At 40.5% G+C, this 17,445-nt stretch overlaps 2 protein-coding genes across 5 annotated transcripts; one reads left to right on the forward strand and one right to left on the reverse strand.

Annotated features, from left to right (window-relative positions):
* Window positions 1-526: 526 nt before the first annotated feature.
* LOC110537791 (ubiquitin-like domain-containing CTD phosphatase 1) lies at window positions 527-12,954 on the forward strand. Of its 3 annotated transcripts, XR_005035008.2 has the most exons (12): window positions 535-745; window positions 1,292-1,466; window positions 1,718-1,809; window positions 1,925-2,010; window positions 2,177-2,292; window positions 2,476-2,574; window positions 2,662-2,699; window positions 3,150-3,248; window positions 3,360-3,476; window positions 8,308-8,435; window positions 8,584-8,832; window positions 9,020-9,962. XR_005035008.2 is itself a non-coding variant. In XM_021624177.3 (11 exons), the coding sequence occupies exons 2-11, from the start codon at window positions 1,313-1,315 to the stop codon at window positions 8,609-8,611; spliced, it is 957 nt and encodes a 318-aa protein (XP_021479852.1). In that variant the 5' UTR covers window positions 527-745; window positions 1,292-1,312; the 3' UTR covers window positions 8,612-12,954. The 3 variants fall into 3 exon arrangements, 2 of the variants coding, with proteins under 2 accessions (XP_021479852.1, XP_021479853.1); XM_021624177.3 differs by having other exon boundaries at window positions 527-745; window positions 8,584-12,954; XM_021624178.3 differs by having other exon boundaries at window positions 585-1,063; window positions 8,584-12,954.
* Window positions 12,955-13,105: 151 nt separating this feature from the next.
* il12bb (interleukin 12B, b) lies at window positions 13,106-15,959 on the reverse strand. Of its 2 annotated transcripts, none has more exons than XR_005035009.2 (9): window positions 15,828-15,959; window positions 15,565-15,655; window positions 15,112-15,390; window positions 14,845-14,950; window positions 14,450-14,616; window positions 14,097-14,248; window positions 13,697-13,774; window positions 13,531-13,561; window positions 13,106-13,416 (listed from the first exon to the last, which is right to left on the reverse strand). XR_005035009.2 is itself a non-coding variant. In XM_036937824.2 (9 exons), exons 2-8 carry the CDS (start codon window positions 15,653-15,655, stop codon window positions 13,534-13,536), a joined length of 954 nt encoding a protein of 317 aa, XP_036793719.1. In that variant the 5' UTR covers window positions 15,828-15,959; the 3' UTR covers window positions 13,106-13,416; window positions 13,531-13,533. The 2 variants fall into 2 exon arrangements, 1 of the variants encoding a protein (XP_036793719.1); XM_036937824.2 differs by having other exon boundaries at window positions 13,697-13,827.
* Window positions 15,960-17,445: the final 1,486 nt, after the last annotated feature.

The raw sequence follows: 17,445 nt of genomic DNA on the forward strand, positions 1-17,445 counted from the left end.
GAGAGGCAGGTTGAGGTTGACAGGGTCAGAGTTGCAAAGAAGGTGTCATGTGCTGAGGCAGTGAAGAAAGTAGAGGAAGATGGATGAAGGATGAGGGATCCTAAAATGCTCATGTGAGTAGTAGACTTTTTCCCAGTACAGAGTGATAGGCCTACAAATGAAATGTGCTTCAGTAAGGTTATCAACAGTACAACAGGAATGAAACATAAATCACAGAAAATAGGTGTCGTGGTGGTAGCTGCAAGTACTTGGGATTACGAGAATGGTGAACGTTGAATGGTAGTGTCCTATCCTCCCAGGCCGTTGGCCTGATGTAGGATCAGATAGGGTTAAAATAGTAGAATGTGTTTTGAGTGTAGGGTTAGTTGGCAGCGTAATTTTTTTATTTAATTTGTATTTCAAAGTATAGTGATTTATACTCCAGTCCAGTTGGTGGCGGTAATGCAACATTATACTGGATTCCACCCGCTGTTAAACCCCACCGAAGCAGAAGAATATTCCTTGCTAGTTGTCTCCATCTGTCGGTATTTTAGTAGGACAACACTCACAGGAAGGCGCAAACCAAGCGTGCTTGGTCACAAACCGGGCCGGGCATCATTGGGAGAAAGGAAGAATTGCTGATTAATCAACGCTGAATGAGTTTTCAGAAATCACCTACTTTATTAATTTATTCCCCATCGTAGCTAGTACGTGTTCCTGTACACCACATAAACGAAGGGTTTTGTGACACAGCGCAATTGTTTAGGTATGAATACGCATCGGATTGTCTTTGCTATTCTACAAATAGCCTAGCTAACAACAGTCCATGTATGGCAGGCCCTTGAATTAGCTTGCTAGCTAGCTTGAGTGGCTAGCTGGAGTTGGATGAATGAGAGACACGAATGCTGTGTTTTGTTACTACTGCCTGCTTGTTAGTCATGCCAGACAGTATGTGCGTTTATACAATAATCATTTAATCCGATTTTGTCTGAGTGATTGATTAGTTGCGGATAATTGCAAGCTACCTAGCTAACGTCTAGCCTACTTTACTGCATGGAATGGGCTGAATGTTGCAGCTACAAAGGTACTGCACTGATTCATTTCTGCTAGATAACCTAGTTCGCTATTTAGGTTAGGGATGGCCAAATATAGCTAGCTAACACATGGGAGCTTTATTAAACTTCATTTATCACTTATTTTCATTGCAAAGTAAACGAAGCATTCAATTTCCATTAGATTGCTATCCTGTCATGGTGTCTAGATGTAGGTAGGTAGCTAGCTAGCTGATGGATTTCATTCTGCTCTCGTGCAGGTGTCTGAGGTTTGCGCCAGCATGTCTGTGTCTGTGATCATTAAATGGGGTGGACAGGAGTACTCCATCAGTACACTCTCTGAAGAGGACACTGTGCTGGACCTCAAGCAGTCTATCAAGTCCCTGACTGGGGTTCTTCCAGAGAGACAGAAACTCCTAGGATTAAAAGTCAAAGGTAAGACCTAGCTGATGGACTCAAACGACTCGTCATTCGCTGTGATAGCCGTTGATAACAGGCTGCTATTTCGCCGTAAGCACGGCAATACCTTATTCATTCTCGACTTGGAAGACACCCGTGTCGCCTAAACTCCCATCGCTAGCTGCAAGTGGAACGTGTGATTTTTTTTTTAAATAGAAAATGTCACCATTGTGGACCTCTGCGTTGTCTTGAGTCATTGTGTTTTAATATTTCTCTCTCTATCCCAGGTAAACCAGCAGAGGATGACATGAAGCTGGGCTCACTGAAGCTCAAACCCAAGACCAAGATCATGATGATGGGCAGCAGAGAGGAGAGTCTGGTGGGTTCCTCTTCCATCTACTCCAGACAGAAGTATACCAGAAGCAATGTCGTCCTATATTTAGCATGTCAAAGACCTCGTAACACTCAATCACTTTGTGTTTTGTTTTGCGAAGGAAGACGTTTTAGCACCTCCCCCAGAGAATGATGACGTTGTCAATGACTTTGACATTGAAGAAGAGGTGATTGAAGTAGAGAACAGGTATAGTAGGACTTTGCAGAGACAACTAATTTATACTGTAGCTCCAGTAATACAAGTAATTGATTTGGCTCAAACGTTGCTTGACTCTATGGTAAGTTTTCTAAGACGTCTCATAGTTGGTTCAATGTCTTATTTTAACTGTATGCCATGCACTTTGCTCCTTTAGAGAGGAGAACTTGGCCAAGATAGCCCGCCGTGTCAAAGACTACAAAGTGGAGGAGATGAACCCACCCAGGGAAGGAAAGAGGCTGCTAGTACTAGATGTGGACTACACATTGTTTGGTGTGTAGGAAGATATCAAAACTGCCCTGAGAAAATCAGTTTTTTTCCTGGTTAAATGCATAATTACACAATTTCAAAATGTGATTTTTTTTGTTGTTGATTTTGTTTAAGAATTCTGATTATTATTGAAAGATAAGATTCTTCAAACTTTTGACTGTTTTCCTCTGATTTGTTTCATTCCAGATCACAAGTCATGTGCAGAGACAGGTCAAGAGCTCATGAGGCCTTTTCTCCATGAGTTCTTGACCTCTGCGTTCGAAGACTATGACATTGTAATTTGGTGTAAGTACCAAACTCCTTGTTTTTTGATTTTGGAAAAGTAAATGGAAAGTTCAAGTTAACTCGCCCTAATTAGTTTTCTTGTTCTAGCTGCCACGAGTATGAAGTGGATTGATGCTAAAATGAAAGTATGTATTCCCTTCTGAAATTTAGATTTTTGTATCTATCTCAGTGAAAGGGAATTTTCCAAAATGTTCAACTTCATGTTCAGCTCCAGCATCACCCCATCACCATATGTGAAAATGGCACGTTTCTATGTTTTGTAGCAAAAAAAAATTGAGGAAGATAAATGTTAACATTTTTTACTACAAAACATAGAAACGTGTAATTTTCACGTGGTGCTGAAGATGATGAAAATGAAGCAGAACATTTTTGAAAATTCCCTTTAGCTTGTTGACACTTTTCTTGGCCAGAAGAGGGCAATGTTTCTCCAAAATAGTTTTCACAGCATGTTTTCACAGCAAGACTATACAAATTGAGGATCAGTGCCTGTGTTGACCTGTAGTGTAGAGCATCAGATCAGATGTTGCCTTCCTGTTGTGTATGTGACTGTCTCACTGTACCCTCTGGTTTCTCAGGAGCTAGGAGTGACAGACAACCCTAACTACAAGATCACCTTCATGCTGGACAGTGCAGCCATGATCACAGTGCACACACCTAAGAGGGGTGTAGTGGAGGTGAGTCGTCCTACATTGGAGCATGCAACCTCATAAATCCCACTGATTCATGTCCCATTCGCCTGATGTAACTGTGTCTCCAGTTAGTCTGTCATGTTGGGTGTGTTTCAGGTGAAGCCTCTCGGGGTGATATGGGGCAAGTACAGTGAGTTCTACAGCAAGAGGAACACCATCATGTTCGACGACATTGGCAGAAATTTCCTCATGAACCCACAGAACGGACTGAAGGTAAGTTATGGTAAAACGTCCATTCATTTAATAGACCGGGTGTTTATTTTCTTCAACCGCGGTTGTTGGAGACAGACACGTATTGAAGACTGGCATTTATTACCATTCGAAATATGGAAAGTCCAGCCCACTGCATTATGATTTGCTCTTCTAGCTCTACATGTTGCTAAGAACCAGCTATTTGTCATCAATCAGTTCTATAGCCAGTTTAAAATGAGTGTATCCGCTGCATTCATTTAGCTGTGGCGGTGCGCCATGGCAAAATCATTGCTCACTACTTTGAACACCGTTCTAAAGGTTATTTAGCTGTATGCCAGCAGCATACCACACTGCAATAATACTGCTGGCTTGCTTCTGAAGCTAAGCAGGGTTGTTCCTGGTCAGTTCCTGGATGGGAAACCAGGTGGTGTTGGTAGGAGGCACTCTTTCTGGTCTAAAAAATATTACAATGCCCCAGGGCAGTGATTGGGGACACTGCCCTGTGTAGGGTGCCCTCTTTCAGATGGGACGTTAAACGGGTGTCCTGATTCTCTGAGGTCATTAAAGATTCCATGGCACTTATTGTAAGAGTAGGGGTGTTAACCCCGGTGTCCTGGCTAAATTCCCCATCCGGCCCTCAAACCATCACGGTCACCTAATAATCCCCAGTTTCCAATTGGCTCATTCATCCTCCTCCTCTCCCCTGTAACTATTCCCCAGGTCGTTGCTGTAAATGAGAACGTGCTCTCAGTCAACTTACCTGGTAAAATTACGAATAAATAAATGTGCCACTGCAGCAGCCAAACATGCCTGCGCACAAAACACAATGCACCCGTTCTCAAGACAACGCCAGTCACTGGTACGGAATACATATTAGGAACTTCATCATTCCTCCTCAGACCTCACCTAGTCAAGTCTCAGTACTGCACTAGTAAAGTCCCCCCCTCCGAAAGGTCAGACAAAACTGTTAACTTCTAATGTTTCTACATATTTTGCCATGGGGCAGAGAGGGAAGTTTTATATCTAAGCTCATGGTATTCTATATTTTTTCCCCCCCATGAGGCTGAGAGAAAACGTTGCAGTTTTAAAGCAAATCTACAGTAATTCTAAACATTTAACATTTTGGCATGGCTTATGTGTTTAATATGCTATCTGAAAGTCACCAGAGCTGACTGTTTCAGTCGTTCTACAATAAAATTACCCCCGGATCCCCCGAGCGGGAGGGTGGAAGGGGGTTCTGCACCCCTCTGTTACAAAAATGTCCAAAAATACTGAATAATACGGCTGGGACTTGCCAGGGACCTCATGATACAATATTATCACAATACTTAGGTGCCGATAGAATTAGAGATCGACCGATTAATCGGAATGGCCGATTAATTAGGGCCGATTTCAAGTTTTCATAACAATCGGAAATCTGTATTTTTGGACACTGATTTGACCAATTTTTTTATATACCTTTATTTAACTAGGCAAGTCAGTTAAGAACACATTCTTATTTTCAATGATGGCCTAGGAACGGTGGGTTAACTGCCTTGTTCAGGGGCAGAATGACAGATTTTTACCTTGTCAGCTCAGGGATTCAATCTTGCAACCTTACAGTTAACTAGTCCAACGCTCTAACCACTTGATTACATTGCACTCCATGAGGAGACTACCTGTTACGCAAATGTCTTAAAATCAATACACAAGTATATATTTTTAAACCTGCATATTTAGCGAAAAGAAATCCAGGTTAGCAGGCAATATTAACCAGGTATAATTGTGTCACTTCTCTTGCGTTCATTGCACGCTGAGTCAGTGTATACTCAACAGTTTTGGCCGCCTAATTTGCCAGAATTGTACGTAATTATGACATAACATTGAAGGTTGTGCAATGTTACACGAATATTTAGACTTATGGATGCCACCTGTTAGATAAAATATGTAACGGTTCCGTATTTCACTGAAAGAATAAACGTCTTGTTTTCGAGATTATAGTTTCCGGATTCGACCATATTAATGACCTATGGTTCGTATTTCTGTGTGCTATTATGTTATAATTAAGTCTATGATTTGATAGAGCATTCTGACTTCGCAGTGGTAGGCACCAGCAGGCTCGTAAGCATTCATTCAAACAGCACTTTTGTACGTTTTGCCAGCAGCTCTTCGCCATGCTTCAAGCATTGCTCTGTTTATGACTTCAAGCCTATCAACTCCTGAGATTAGGCTGGTGTAACCGATGTGAAATGGCTAGCTAGTTAGCGGGGTGTGCGCTAATAGCGTTTCAAACGTCACTCTCTCTGAGACTTGGAGTGGTTGTTCCCCTTGCTCCGCATGGGTAACGCTACTTTGAGTGTGGCTGTTGTTGATGTGTTCCTGGTTCGAGCCCAGGAAGGGGCGAGGAGAGGGACTATACTGTTACACTGGCAATACTAAAGTGCCTATAAGAACATCCAATAGTCAAAGGTATATGAAATACAAATGGTATAGAGAGAAATAGTCCTATAATTCCTATAATAACTACAACCTAAAACTTCTTACCTGGGAATATTGAAGACTCATGTTAAAAGGAACCACCAGCTTTCATATGTTCTCATGTTCTGAGCAAGGAACTTAAACGTTAGCCTTTTTACATGGCACATATTGCACTTTTACTTTCTTCTCTAACACTTTGTTTTTGCATTATTTAAACCAAATTGAACATGTTTCATTATTTATTTGAGCCTAAATTGATTTTATTGATGTATTATATTAAGTAAGTGTTCATTCAGTATTGTTGTAATTGTCATTATTACAAATACATTTTTTTTAAATATCGGTATCGTCTTTTTTGGTCCTCCTATTATCGGTATCGGCGTTGAAAAATCATAATCGGTCGACCTCTAGATAGAACGTGTTGGGATTCTTACGATTCTACAGTGCCTTCATAAAGAATTCAGACCCCTTGACTTTCTCCACATTTTGTTATGTTACAGCCTTATTATAAAATGGATTGAATAAAACAAAAAAATCTACACACAATACCCCATAATGAGAAACCAATAAACGGCTTTTAGAAATTTGTGCAAATGTATTAATAATAATACAATTATATACCTTATTTACATAAGTATTCAGACCCTTTATTATGAGATTCGAAATTGAGGGCATCCTGTTTCCATTGATCATCCTTGATATGTTTCTACAACTTGATTGGAGTCCACTTGTGGTCAATTAAATTGATTGGACAGGATTTGGAAAGGCAAACACTTGTCTACAACACACAAGTTGACAGTTGACAGTGCATGTCAGAGCAAAAACCAAGCCATGAGGTCGAAGGAATTGTCCATAGAGCTCAGAGACAGCATTGTGTCGAGGCACAGATCTGGGGAAGGGTACCAAAACATGTCTGCAGCTTTGAAGGTCCCAATGAACACCGTGGTCTCCATCATTCTTAAATGGAAAAAGTTTGGAACTATCAAGACTCTTCCTAAAGTTGGCTGCCCGGCCAAACGGATCAATCGGGGGAGAAGGGCCTTGGTCAGGGACATAACCAAGAACCCGATGGTCACTCTGACAGAGCTCTGGAGTTCCTCTGTAGAGATGGGAGAACCTTCCAGAAAGACAACCATCTCTGCAGCACTCCACAAATCAGACCTTTATGGTAGAATTGCCAGACGGAAGCCACTCCTCAGTAAAAGGCACATGGCAGCTCGCTTGGAGTTTGCCAAAAGGCAGCGAAAAACAAGATTCTCTAGTCTGATGAAACCAAGATTGAACTCTTTGGCCTGAATGCCAAGCGTCGCATCTGGATGAAACCTGGCACCATCCCTACAGTGAAGTATGGTGGTGGCGGCATCATGCTGTGGGGATGTTTTTCAGCGGCAGGGATTGGCAGACGAGTCGAAGCTAAATGGAATGCTGAATGGAGAAAAGTACAGAGACCCTTGATGAAAACCTCCAGAGCGCTCAGTTCCTCAGACTGGAGCAAAGGTTCACCTTCCAACAGGACAACGACCCCAAACACACAGCCAAGACGATGCAGTCTCTGAATGTCCTTGACTACCCCAGCCAGAGCGCGGACTTGAACCGAACGGACAGCAACGCTACCCATCTAACCTTACAGAGCTTAAGAGGATCTGCAGAGAAGAATTGGAGAAACTCCCCAAATACACGTGTGCCAGAATCGATGCTGTAATCGCTGCTAAAGGTGCTTCAACAAAGTACTGAGTAAAGGGTCTGAATACTTATGTAAATGTAATATTTCAATTTATAAATTAGCAAACATTTCTGGTGCAGGAACAGTCAACTAGTGCAAAAATAATGTTGCAATATTGTCAAAACAAATATATCCTGATATTTATCTATCGATTTTGTAAAAAAAAATAAAAAAAAATATCTATTACATCACAACTGAATAACACTGTTTTGGCTTTCGAGTGCATTGTAAATGTTACGAAAGGGGTGAACTAATCAGTTCTCCTCGCTGTTTACATACACAGAATTGCGTTTTGACATGCAGGGCTCAATCATTCGGCACATGGTAGAGATACAAGCATTTCCCTACACCCGAAATAACATCTGCTAAACGTGTATGCGACCAATGAAATTGGATTTGATGCTTGGACTGTTCCGGTAGAATTTCAAACAAAATGCATTGCAAGCGTAATTACACTTCATTGGGACCCAACGCTTATTAGAGACTGGCGTTTATTTGCTAAAAATGTGATGGCCGGCCCATTTATAAGAGACCAGCGTTTGTTTGAGACTCAGTATTACGGTAAGTTACCCAACCGAAGCCTACTTGAGGCTTTTGAGTTGACAGTTATTATGGCGTTAATTCTTATAGAAGCCATTTTCAATGTTTGTTTTCTTTTTTCTCCCCCTTTAGATTCGTCCATTCATGAAAGCGCACTTAAACCGCGAGAAAGACAAAGAGCTCTTCAAACTGTCTCAGTATCTTAAAGAGATTGCCAAACTGGAGGACTTCTCTTTTCTCAACCACAAGCATTGGGAGAGGTAACGTTACTGAAATATTGTTCTGTAACTAATTCAGTTTCCTGTTTTTTTTTTGCTGCTGCAATACTGACTTTTTAAAATGTTATCTGAGTGAGTCGTCGGTAGATGAAGATAGCTTTGTGACCATTGTCGTGGTGTATGTCTGCAGGTATCTGTCAAAGAAACAGAGCCAGTGAGAGCATTGCTGTGGATATGTGAAGGGATGGTCATTCCTCAACCAGGAACAGTGCTGGACACTGAAGCCCTCACCAAACTACTACTGCCTGTTTCTGACTGGGAGCTGTTTCCCATTGTATGGCTTGTTCTTTGATTTCTGTTCTTCCCCCTCATCTCTGAAATCCTTTGTTACCTTCAGTATAACAGTTCTGTCACCTATCCACAAACCGGGAGACACACGGTAAGTACTGTACACATACCGGTACACAGTTTACATTCAATGGTTTTTGTTAGGTTTCATCCAATCGCTCTTTCAGAGTAGTGACTCTTATCATCTGTAGCTATATGAACATGTTCTATACTGATACCGTTGCATATTCTCTTTCTCTCCCCCCCGGCTCTCTCCCTTATGGCACCATACCAAGTAGAGATGGTGAAGCTAGCACAGGAACTGACTTTTACTGAGTGCACCTGACACTGAGGTAGAGTTGATCAGACTTAACTAACCAGTGAGGTGGATTAGGCCTCTATTTGGATGATGTCCATATGCTGCTGCTTGTCACAGAGGTCGTTTCAGAAGGAGAGGGAAGATGTTGTCCAACAGGCAGTTTAGTTTATGTCATTGTGTACTGACATCAGCTATGCCTGCCTGGAAATAACATCTACAGTGCCTTCAGAAAGTCTTCACACCCTCCACATTTTGTTGTTACAGTCTGAATTTAAAATGGATTTCCGTAAAGATTTTGTCACTGGCTTACACACATTACCTGATAATGTCAGAGTGGAAATCTTATTTTTTAATTTTTTAAACAAATTAAAAATGAAAATCTGAAATGTCTTGAATTAGTAAGTATTCAACCCTTTTTATGGCAAGCCTAAAGTTCAGGAGTAAAAATGTGCTTAACAAGTTGCATGGACTCACTCTGTGTGCAATAATAGTGTTTAACATTATTTTTTGAATGACTACCTCATCGCTGTAGCCCACACATACAATTATCTAAAAGGTCCCTCAGTCGAGCAGTGAATTTCAAACACAGATTCAACCACAAAGACCAGGGAGGTTTTCCAATGCCTCACAAAGATTGGTAGATGGGTAAAAAAAAAGAGCAGACATTGAATTTCCCTTTGAGCATGGCGAAGTTATTAATTTGACTTTGGATGGTGTATCAATACACCCAGTCACCAAGATACAGGCGTATTTTATAACTTAGTTGCCAGAGAGGAAGGAAACCGCTCAGGGATTTCACCATGAGGCCAAAGGTGACTTTAAAACAGTGGCTGTGATAGAACTGAGGATGGATCAACATTGTAGTTATCTACAATACTAACCTAAATGACAGTCAAAAGAAAGAAGCCTGTACAAAATAAAAATATTCAAAAACGTGTCCTGTTTGCAGTAAGGCATTGCAAAAATAAAACTGCACAAAATGTGGCAAAGAAATGAACTCTGTCCTGCATACAAAGTGTTATATTTGGGGAAAATCCAAGCATGGTGGTGGCTTCATCATGTTATGGGTATGCTTGTCATCAGCCATGATTATGGAGTTTTTTTAGGATAAAAAGAAACTGAATAGAGCTAAGCACAGGCAAAGCACAAGCAAAATCCTAGAGGAAACCCTGACTGTCTGCTTTTCAACTGACATATGGAGACAAATTAGGACAAATACCTCAAACACAAGGCCAAATATACACTGGAGTTGCTTACCAAGATGACATTGCATGTTCCTGAGTGGCCTAGTTACAGTTTTGACTTTAAATCTGCTTCAAAATCTATGGCAAGACTTGAAAATGACTGTCAACAACCAACTTGGCAGAGATTGAAGAATTTTAAAAAGAACAATCCAGGTGTGGATGTATTGACTCAATGGGTTGAATACTTATGTAATCACATATATATATATATATATATATATATATATATATAATGTAGAATAATAATTTAAAAAAATATATATATATATATATATATATGTATTTTTTTTTTCTTCAAATGTTACAATTTGTCTTCCACTTTGACATTACAGAGTATCTTGTGTCGATCATTGACAAAATAAATGACAAAATAAATGACATTTTTCATCCAATTTTGTAACAACAAAATGTGGAGGAAGTCTACGGGTGTGAATACTTTCTGAAGGCACTGTATCTTTGCGTGTGGCTAAACAGTATTTTTTATTATTATTATGCATTTGACCGAATTTTGATTTGAGCTGAACACTTTTGTCATATACTCAGGCAAATGTTAAGGCCACTGAAGTTAATGAACCAAACTATACTTGCTGTAGAATGATTGAAAATAAGTTGGAAAAAGGCACTTATGATGTTTTTGAAGGTGGGTGGGAAAATTTGAAAGGCATTGTGTTAGACTCAGCACAAGCACTAGACACTAAACTTCTCAGATTTTGTATGAGGTTTATTTGGAAATAGAATTGTATTGTTTTCAGTTGGATAGTTGGAAGAATGGATATGGTTCTGAACATGGAATCAAACCCATTTGTATCTGTTACTAGTATTCTCTTTAAGAGGCAATTGAACAGTCTTTGACAGTATTTAGGTTAATTCAATATTTGCCAACATTTTTGCTTTATTGGCTCTAACGCTAGAGCATCAATGCTCTCACGTCATCCCGCAAAGTTATGCAATAATCTAAAGATCAACTGCTATCAGAGGATATGAACACGTCTGTTTACTCTGTTATTTTTCTGTTTTGGATTGTCAAATATTTATTTTACAGACCAACTTCTTTGTTTTCTTGTAAAGGACATGTTTTGCCGCCTTCATGTCAGGTGGCAAAGGTCAATTTAAATAAGCATTTCAGTTGTTAAATTAAAGTACTCTCACAGAGTTTCTAAACCCAGAGGCGCAACATCGCGAGCTTCCGGAAAACGCTTGCGAAACAGACCAAACAGACTAGGTGTTTGAGACGTCAATGGGAGAAGTGAAATAATTCTTCCTTAGCGGTACATGTTTTCTCAATCTAAAGGCACAACCTAGATTCGAGCCAATGTCTTAGGTAGTTGAACATGCTATTACTCCAACCTTGTGACAAACTGACACATTTTCAATTTTCGTCCAAAACTTTATATCGAAGGAGTGCCTTTGATTTGATGGCCTTTAGACCCGATGACGTGTTTCTAAACGAGCTTAGCTAGTCAACGTCGCCGTGACATCTTCTACGGATGTGATTGGGGATTTCTGTTGGAGAAGCTGTTTTAGCCTGTCTTCATACTGGACTGTCTTTGGTACTATCATTTACCAAGCTGTGTGCACTCTGTCTACATGCATCTTAGGCACTGAATACACACTTGGATAACCGACATTCAGTATGTATGGTAACTCATGTCTGTTGCTGAATACACACTTGGATAACCGACATTCAGTATGTATGGTAACTCATGTCTGTTGCTGAATACACACTTGGATAACCAACATTTCAGTATGTATGGTAACTCATGTCTGTTGCTGAAGCAGCACTTGTCAAACTATTATTTGTTTAGTTCTCAGCTTGTCATATTTGTTACCTCCAGTTAAGTTTGCTTCCCAGTCACATGGTTTGTAAAAGATGAGGAAACTGTGAGATGTCATTTGCAGACTGTTGTACACTCCCCTATGTATATATTTGGACAGTGAAACTAAAATGTTTCATTTGGCTCTATACTCCAGAATTTTGGATTTAAGATCATGTTTTATATGATGCAACAGTCCGTAATGTCACCTTTTTTATTTTGTGGTATTTCTATACATCTGTTTTTACTTTTTAGAAATGAAAGCACTTTATGTATCTAGCCCTCTACCCCGCCCCCCACCCACCCATTTGAAGGTGTCATAAGTAAGGACAAATTCACTTGTGTAGTATTTTGGTCCCATATTCCTAGCACGCGATGACTACATCAAGCTTGTGACTCTACAAACCTGTTGGATGTTTTTGGTTGTTTTGGTTATGTTGTGCACAATAGAAATGAATCAAATTCATCCAAAACGTCTGTACAGTCAAGCTTGATGTAGTCATGGCACGTTAGGAATGTAGACCAAATACACTTGACTATTTAATACACTAAGTGAATTTGTCCAAATACTTCAAATTGGGGGACTAGATGCATAAAGGGCATTCATTCCTAAACGGTAAAACAGAAAACACCTTAAAATAAAAGGTGACATTCTATGCTGTCACCTCATGTAAAACATTTGATCTGAAATACAAAATGCTTGAGTATAGTGCCAAATTAGAAGTTTAACTTTCACTGTCCAAGTACGTAGGGGGGTGTCGGACAGCGTGAACATGTTTTTTAACAAGCGGACACCGGATTCCTGTTGTGAACATATCCCGACTGTAAATAAAAGATGACACTTTTTAGAAAATAAACTTTTGTAGTCAGATTTTTACACCCAGTCGTCTCGTCAGTTTTTAATTAGTGTACCCATTGTAAACACTCACCTGTTCCAAGTTTCTTAAAGTCATCTAAAAATGATTTGCTTTGTTGATTCCGATGCAAACAAATGAACATGAGCGTGAATCAGTGTGCAGTAGCTTTTTATTTTTGCGTCTATTTAATCATTTATGCAAACATCTTCGTGCTACAGCAATGAAAACCGTCTTGGAAAAGAGATGAGTAACATAAATAAATGGTGTAATTACATTTCAGAATTTTTTACAAATAAATAAATAAAAATCCCAACACATGGTATACTAGCTACATTTCATAACATGTCTTCAGTATAATGTCAAATATTTGTTTCTGTACAATGACCAGCCTATTCCATATTTGGATGTTTTGGTTGAAGCTGAGTGATGGTATGTTGTCGGTCTTCATCTGGGTTTCCTTACCTTTTTACAATAGAGACAGAAATTAGACATTTTTCTACAAATGACAATTGAATTAAAAAATATATGTAAGTATTGGAATGTTTTTGATTTATGGGTGATAAGGAGCCATCAAACCTGTCAGTGTTTGTTAGGTTTATTCTTCACCCTGTTGTACAAAGACACACCAGTCACAAATCTTTCATCTTTGCACAGTTTAGTGCTGTTGATTTTTTTTACACTCTTAACTACTAATGAAGTTGTGTATTAGAGGGCAGGACACAGTGAAATAGTCTAGACTCACTCATAACGTGTCCACTGGCTCCATTGGGAGTCAACCAGGTCATCCTTTGCCCCGAGGCAGAAGCAATATTTTTTGTAGCTGGAACGAACAGTGAATTCTGTTGCATTTATGTTGGTTTCACTTATAAACACCTATCAAAGAGGAGAGATGGTACCATCACCTTATATTTACATCATTTAGCAGATGCTCTTATCCAGAGCGACTTAGAGCGACTTAACTTTAAGTGCCTTGCTCAAGGGAACATCACACATTTCACCTAGTCAGCGACCTTTCAGTTACTGGCTCAACGCTCTTAACCGCTAGGCTACCTGCCGCCCTACCTTAGACAGACCGGCCATGTATCACAGACTAGAGTGTAAATCAAGACATTGGGGATTCCAAGGATAAAATGTGCGTATACCTTTTCCTTAGAGTCACAGCTTGCCTCGTGTTGGACCACTTTGACTCGGAATGTGAGGGGGAAGTAAGGGCAGGGGCGGCTCCATGTCGCTGGGTACCCCCACTGAAATGTGTTCCCCTCCACCTTGGTGATGTCGATCTTGTCTGGTTTCACTGAGGAGGGAGGACCAGACAGAATCAATATTTCTGAAGGGTTGAATTGGATGAAGTGGGGGGCCGTGTGAATCCTATGATGTACTGAGCAACATACAGCAAGGATGAAATGAGATGTACTGTATATTAACTTATATATGATGTGACGTTGCTGTTTCCAGTGAATGAGTGTGGAGCACGTGAATCTTGGCCTTACTGTACCTATTTCTCGGATGTAGAAGGGTGTGATGGTGTAGTCCTCTAGGAGGTAGTTAGTCCTGAAGTATACAGTGAGTTTGATGCGGGACAACTCCTCAGCAAAGGGGCAACTATCCCGGTCCTGACAGGTCAGGCCTTCACCATCACTGTCTTCGGAGCAAGAGATGGTGCTAGATGAGGAACACAAATCTCCTGGTTAGCCTTGGAGCCCTCTCTCTGAGAGAAGCCTCAGGTCCAAACATAACAACAAATCATAAGCTCTTCACAGGGAGTCAATGAAGAGAGCATCTGTGCTGCGTTTCAACTTCATGCGACAAGATCAAACGATGTGAACACAAGTACATGAAAGCCGACTATTGTTTCTATTTACTATCCACTGCGTGTGTTTGAAGACTTACCGTCCTACTTGGACAAAAACAACAGCTGCTGACATCCGATATTCGGTCTTCTTCCAAGAGCAATGAAATATTCCACTATAATTTTTCGCCAAACATCTGATGTACTCTGTGTAAAAAGGTTAACCCAATAACAAAAATGATTATCTGATTCTGTCTTTCCCTCTCTCTCTCTCTCTCTCTCACACACACACACACACACACACACACACACACACACACACACACACACACACACACACACACACACACACACACACACACACACACCATCTGTGTCATGTGACTTCTCCAGGACGCGTCTCGTTCTGTTGGGTGATGGTATGTCCTGCACCAACACCAGCGTGTGGTTGAGGTAGTCTCCGGCAGCGTTGTGGCAGCTGTAGTTCCCTCCCATCATCTCCACCACTTCCACATTTATCTGGTTCCCTTTGTTTTCTAGACGCTCCTTGCCATTCCTCCAGATCACCTCTGTGTCCTGGTAGTCCCCACATCGCAGAGGGACCTGCGTCTCAGTGAAGACCTTTCGATCCACCATGACGACAAGTACTGGGAACCACATGACCACCACTGTTTTAGTATAGCCTCCATGTTAAAACACCTTTTATACAAGGTGTCTCCGAAATATGAATATTATGACAGCGGAAGTTATATAATCAGAAGTAGATAGTGTATCTGTAAAGAGAAGTAGACATAGGTAGAGATAAACAGATAAACAGTCACCATTTGGCATGAGAGTCACAATGGTCTCATGTTGGCTGCTCGATGCCATATGTAGGATGAGATACAGGATGTTGAGTAGTAACACGTTCATCTGGCAGAAAGAAAATCAAGAGCACTTTCAAGTTCTCTATTGATATTTCAAGTTCTCTATTGTCTATTGATATCTATTGGATCGAAATGCTAAGGACGTTCTCCTGAACCAGAAAAAAAGTCAGTATACTCCAATCAATAAGCTATACTGTAGTAGTATGTGCATATCTTACCTTGATAATGAGATACAAGCAGAGTGTGAGCCTGGCTGGAGTGTCGTGCTGACATGTGGACCCAGCCAGTATTTATATATCAGTGGAACAAGGAGTAAAGACAGACACGCTCAAAATAAAAAAGTCCAGCCTGTCAGGTTAGAGGAACTGACCTATTGGTATTTATTTAAATGGGATTTGAGAATGTGGTCAGTTGAAAGGTCCAATGGAGCTGTTTATATCTCTATATCAAATCACTTCTGGGCAATAATTAAGTACCTTACTGTGATCGTTTTCAATTAAAATGGTCAAAAAGAAACAAAAATAGCATCCCGGCAAAGAGCTTTTTCTCAAGCAATCATTTTGAAAGGACTGTCTGGGAGCAGGGGCGTCATGCACCCGCAAAAATCTGAGGGGGCACAAAATGCATGAGGATGGCTGGAGGGTGGTCCGTAGGGGGTAGGCCCCTCCGTCCGGAAGTTGGAGAATTTTGCATTTCTCAAACACCTGGAACAACTTTTTTCCTGCAATCTAGAGCCATAATCATTATGATTAATTCTATGTAAAAAAAAAAAAAAGTTTATTTTTCTGCATATCTAAGCATACGTCTTGAGTTGTCTGTCCTCCTGACTGGTGGTTATCTTTTAATGAAACTAAATATGCTTCTCTGTGTCTTATTTAGTAATCTCTTGCTTTTCTAAAGTCTACCAATCTTGCCAGAAAGCATGCCAGCTAAGATAGTTAGACAAGCTATCCACTCGAATTTTCACATTTTACAAACTCATATTGTGGAAATATATATAAAACACAGTAAAATCATGTTTTTGACTGCACTGGGCCTTTAATTAAGAACTCGACTACTGAATGGATGGGGGCTCTATTTTTGCAACTTCTGTGGTATGGTGACTGACGTCACTACCTGAGAGGGATGTAGCAGTGATGCAATCCATTCATCTGCCACGAGAGCGAATGACCAGGCATCTCAAGATCCCATACTGGTTTCTCTTTTTTGCAGGGGCATGACTTTGTTCTAACTTTGTGTGGGCTCCATCCTGGCTGTGCTATCATATGACAAGTCAGGTTTGCACCCCGACTTTAGACGACATTTGTGTGAAGTGACGTGAGGACAGGAATCCTGGACGTGCAGTAGGAGGCTGAGACTAAAGATGACACAGCGATGAAGGGGAACTGGAAATAGTTGGGCTGAGGTGGGAATCACGTAACACTGCCTACCTAGTATCTAACTACGCTCGAGACGTGTCATCAAGGAACTGGAACAGGGAACTGTGTCTGAGGTTCAAGCATAGCGCCTCAAGTTCATTGTGATGTAAAACATATGAAAGTTTCTGAGGGTTCCAGAGGGTTCCTGAATGTGTACCTAATAGCTATGTACTGAATCAAAAAAGAAACATCCTCTCACTGTCAACTGCATTTATTTTCAGCAAACTTAACATATGTAAATATTTGTATGAACATAACAAGATTCAACAACTGAGACATAAACTGAACAACAGAAATTTAATAATGTGTCCCTGAACAAAGGGGGGGGGTCCAAATCAAAAGTAACAGTCAGTATCTGGTGTGGCCACCAGCTGTATTATGTACTGCAGTGCATCTCCTCCTCATGGACAGCACCAGA

Source organism: Oncorhynchus mykiss, chromosome 12, assembly GCF_057628025.1.
Source record: "Oncorhynchus mykiss isolate SJ-2025 chromosome 12, ASM5762802v1, whole genome shotgun sequence".
Lineage (NCBI taxonomy): Eukaryota > Metazoa > Chordata > Actinopteri > Salmoniformes > Salmonidae > Oncorhynchus > Oncorhynchus mykiss.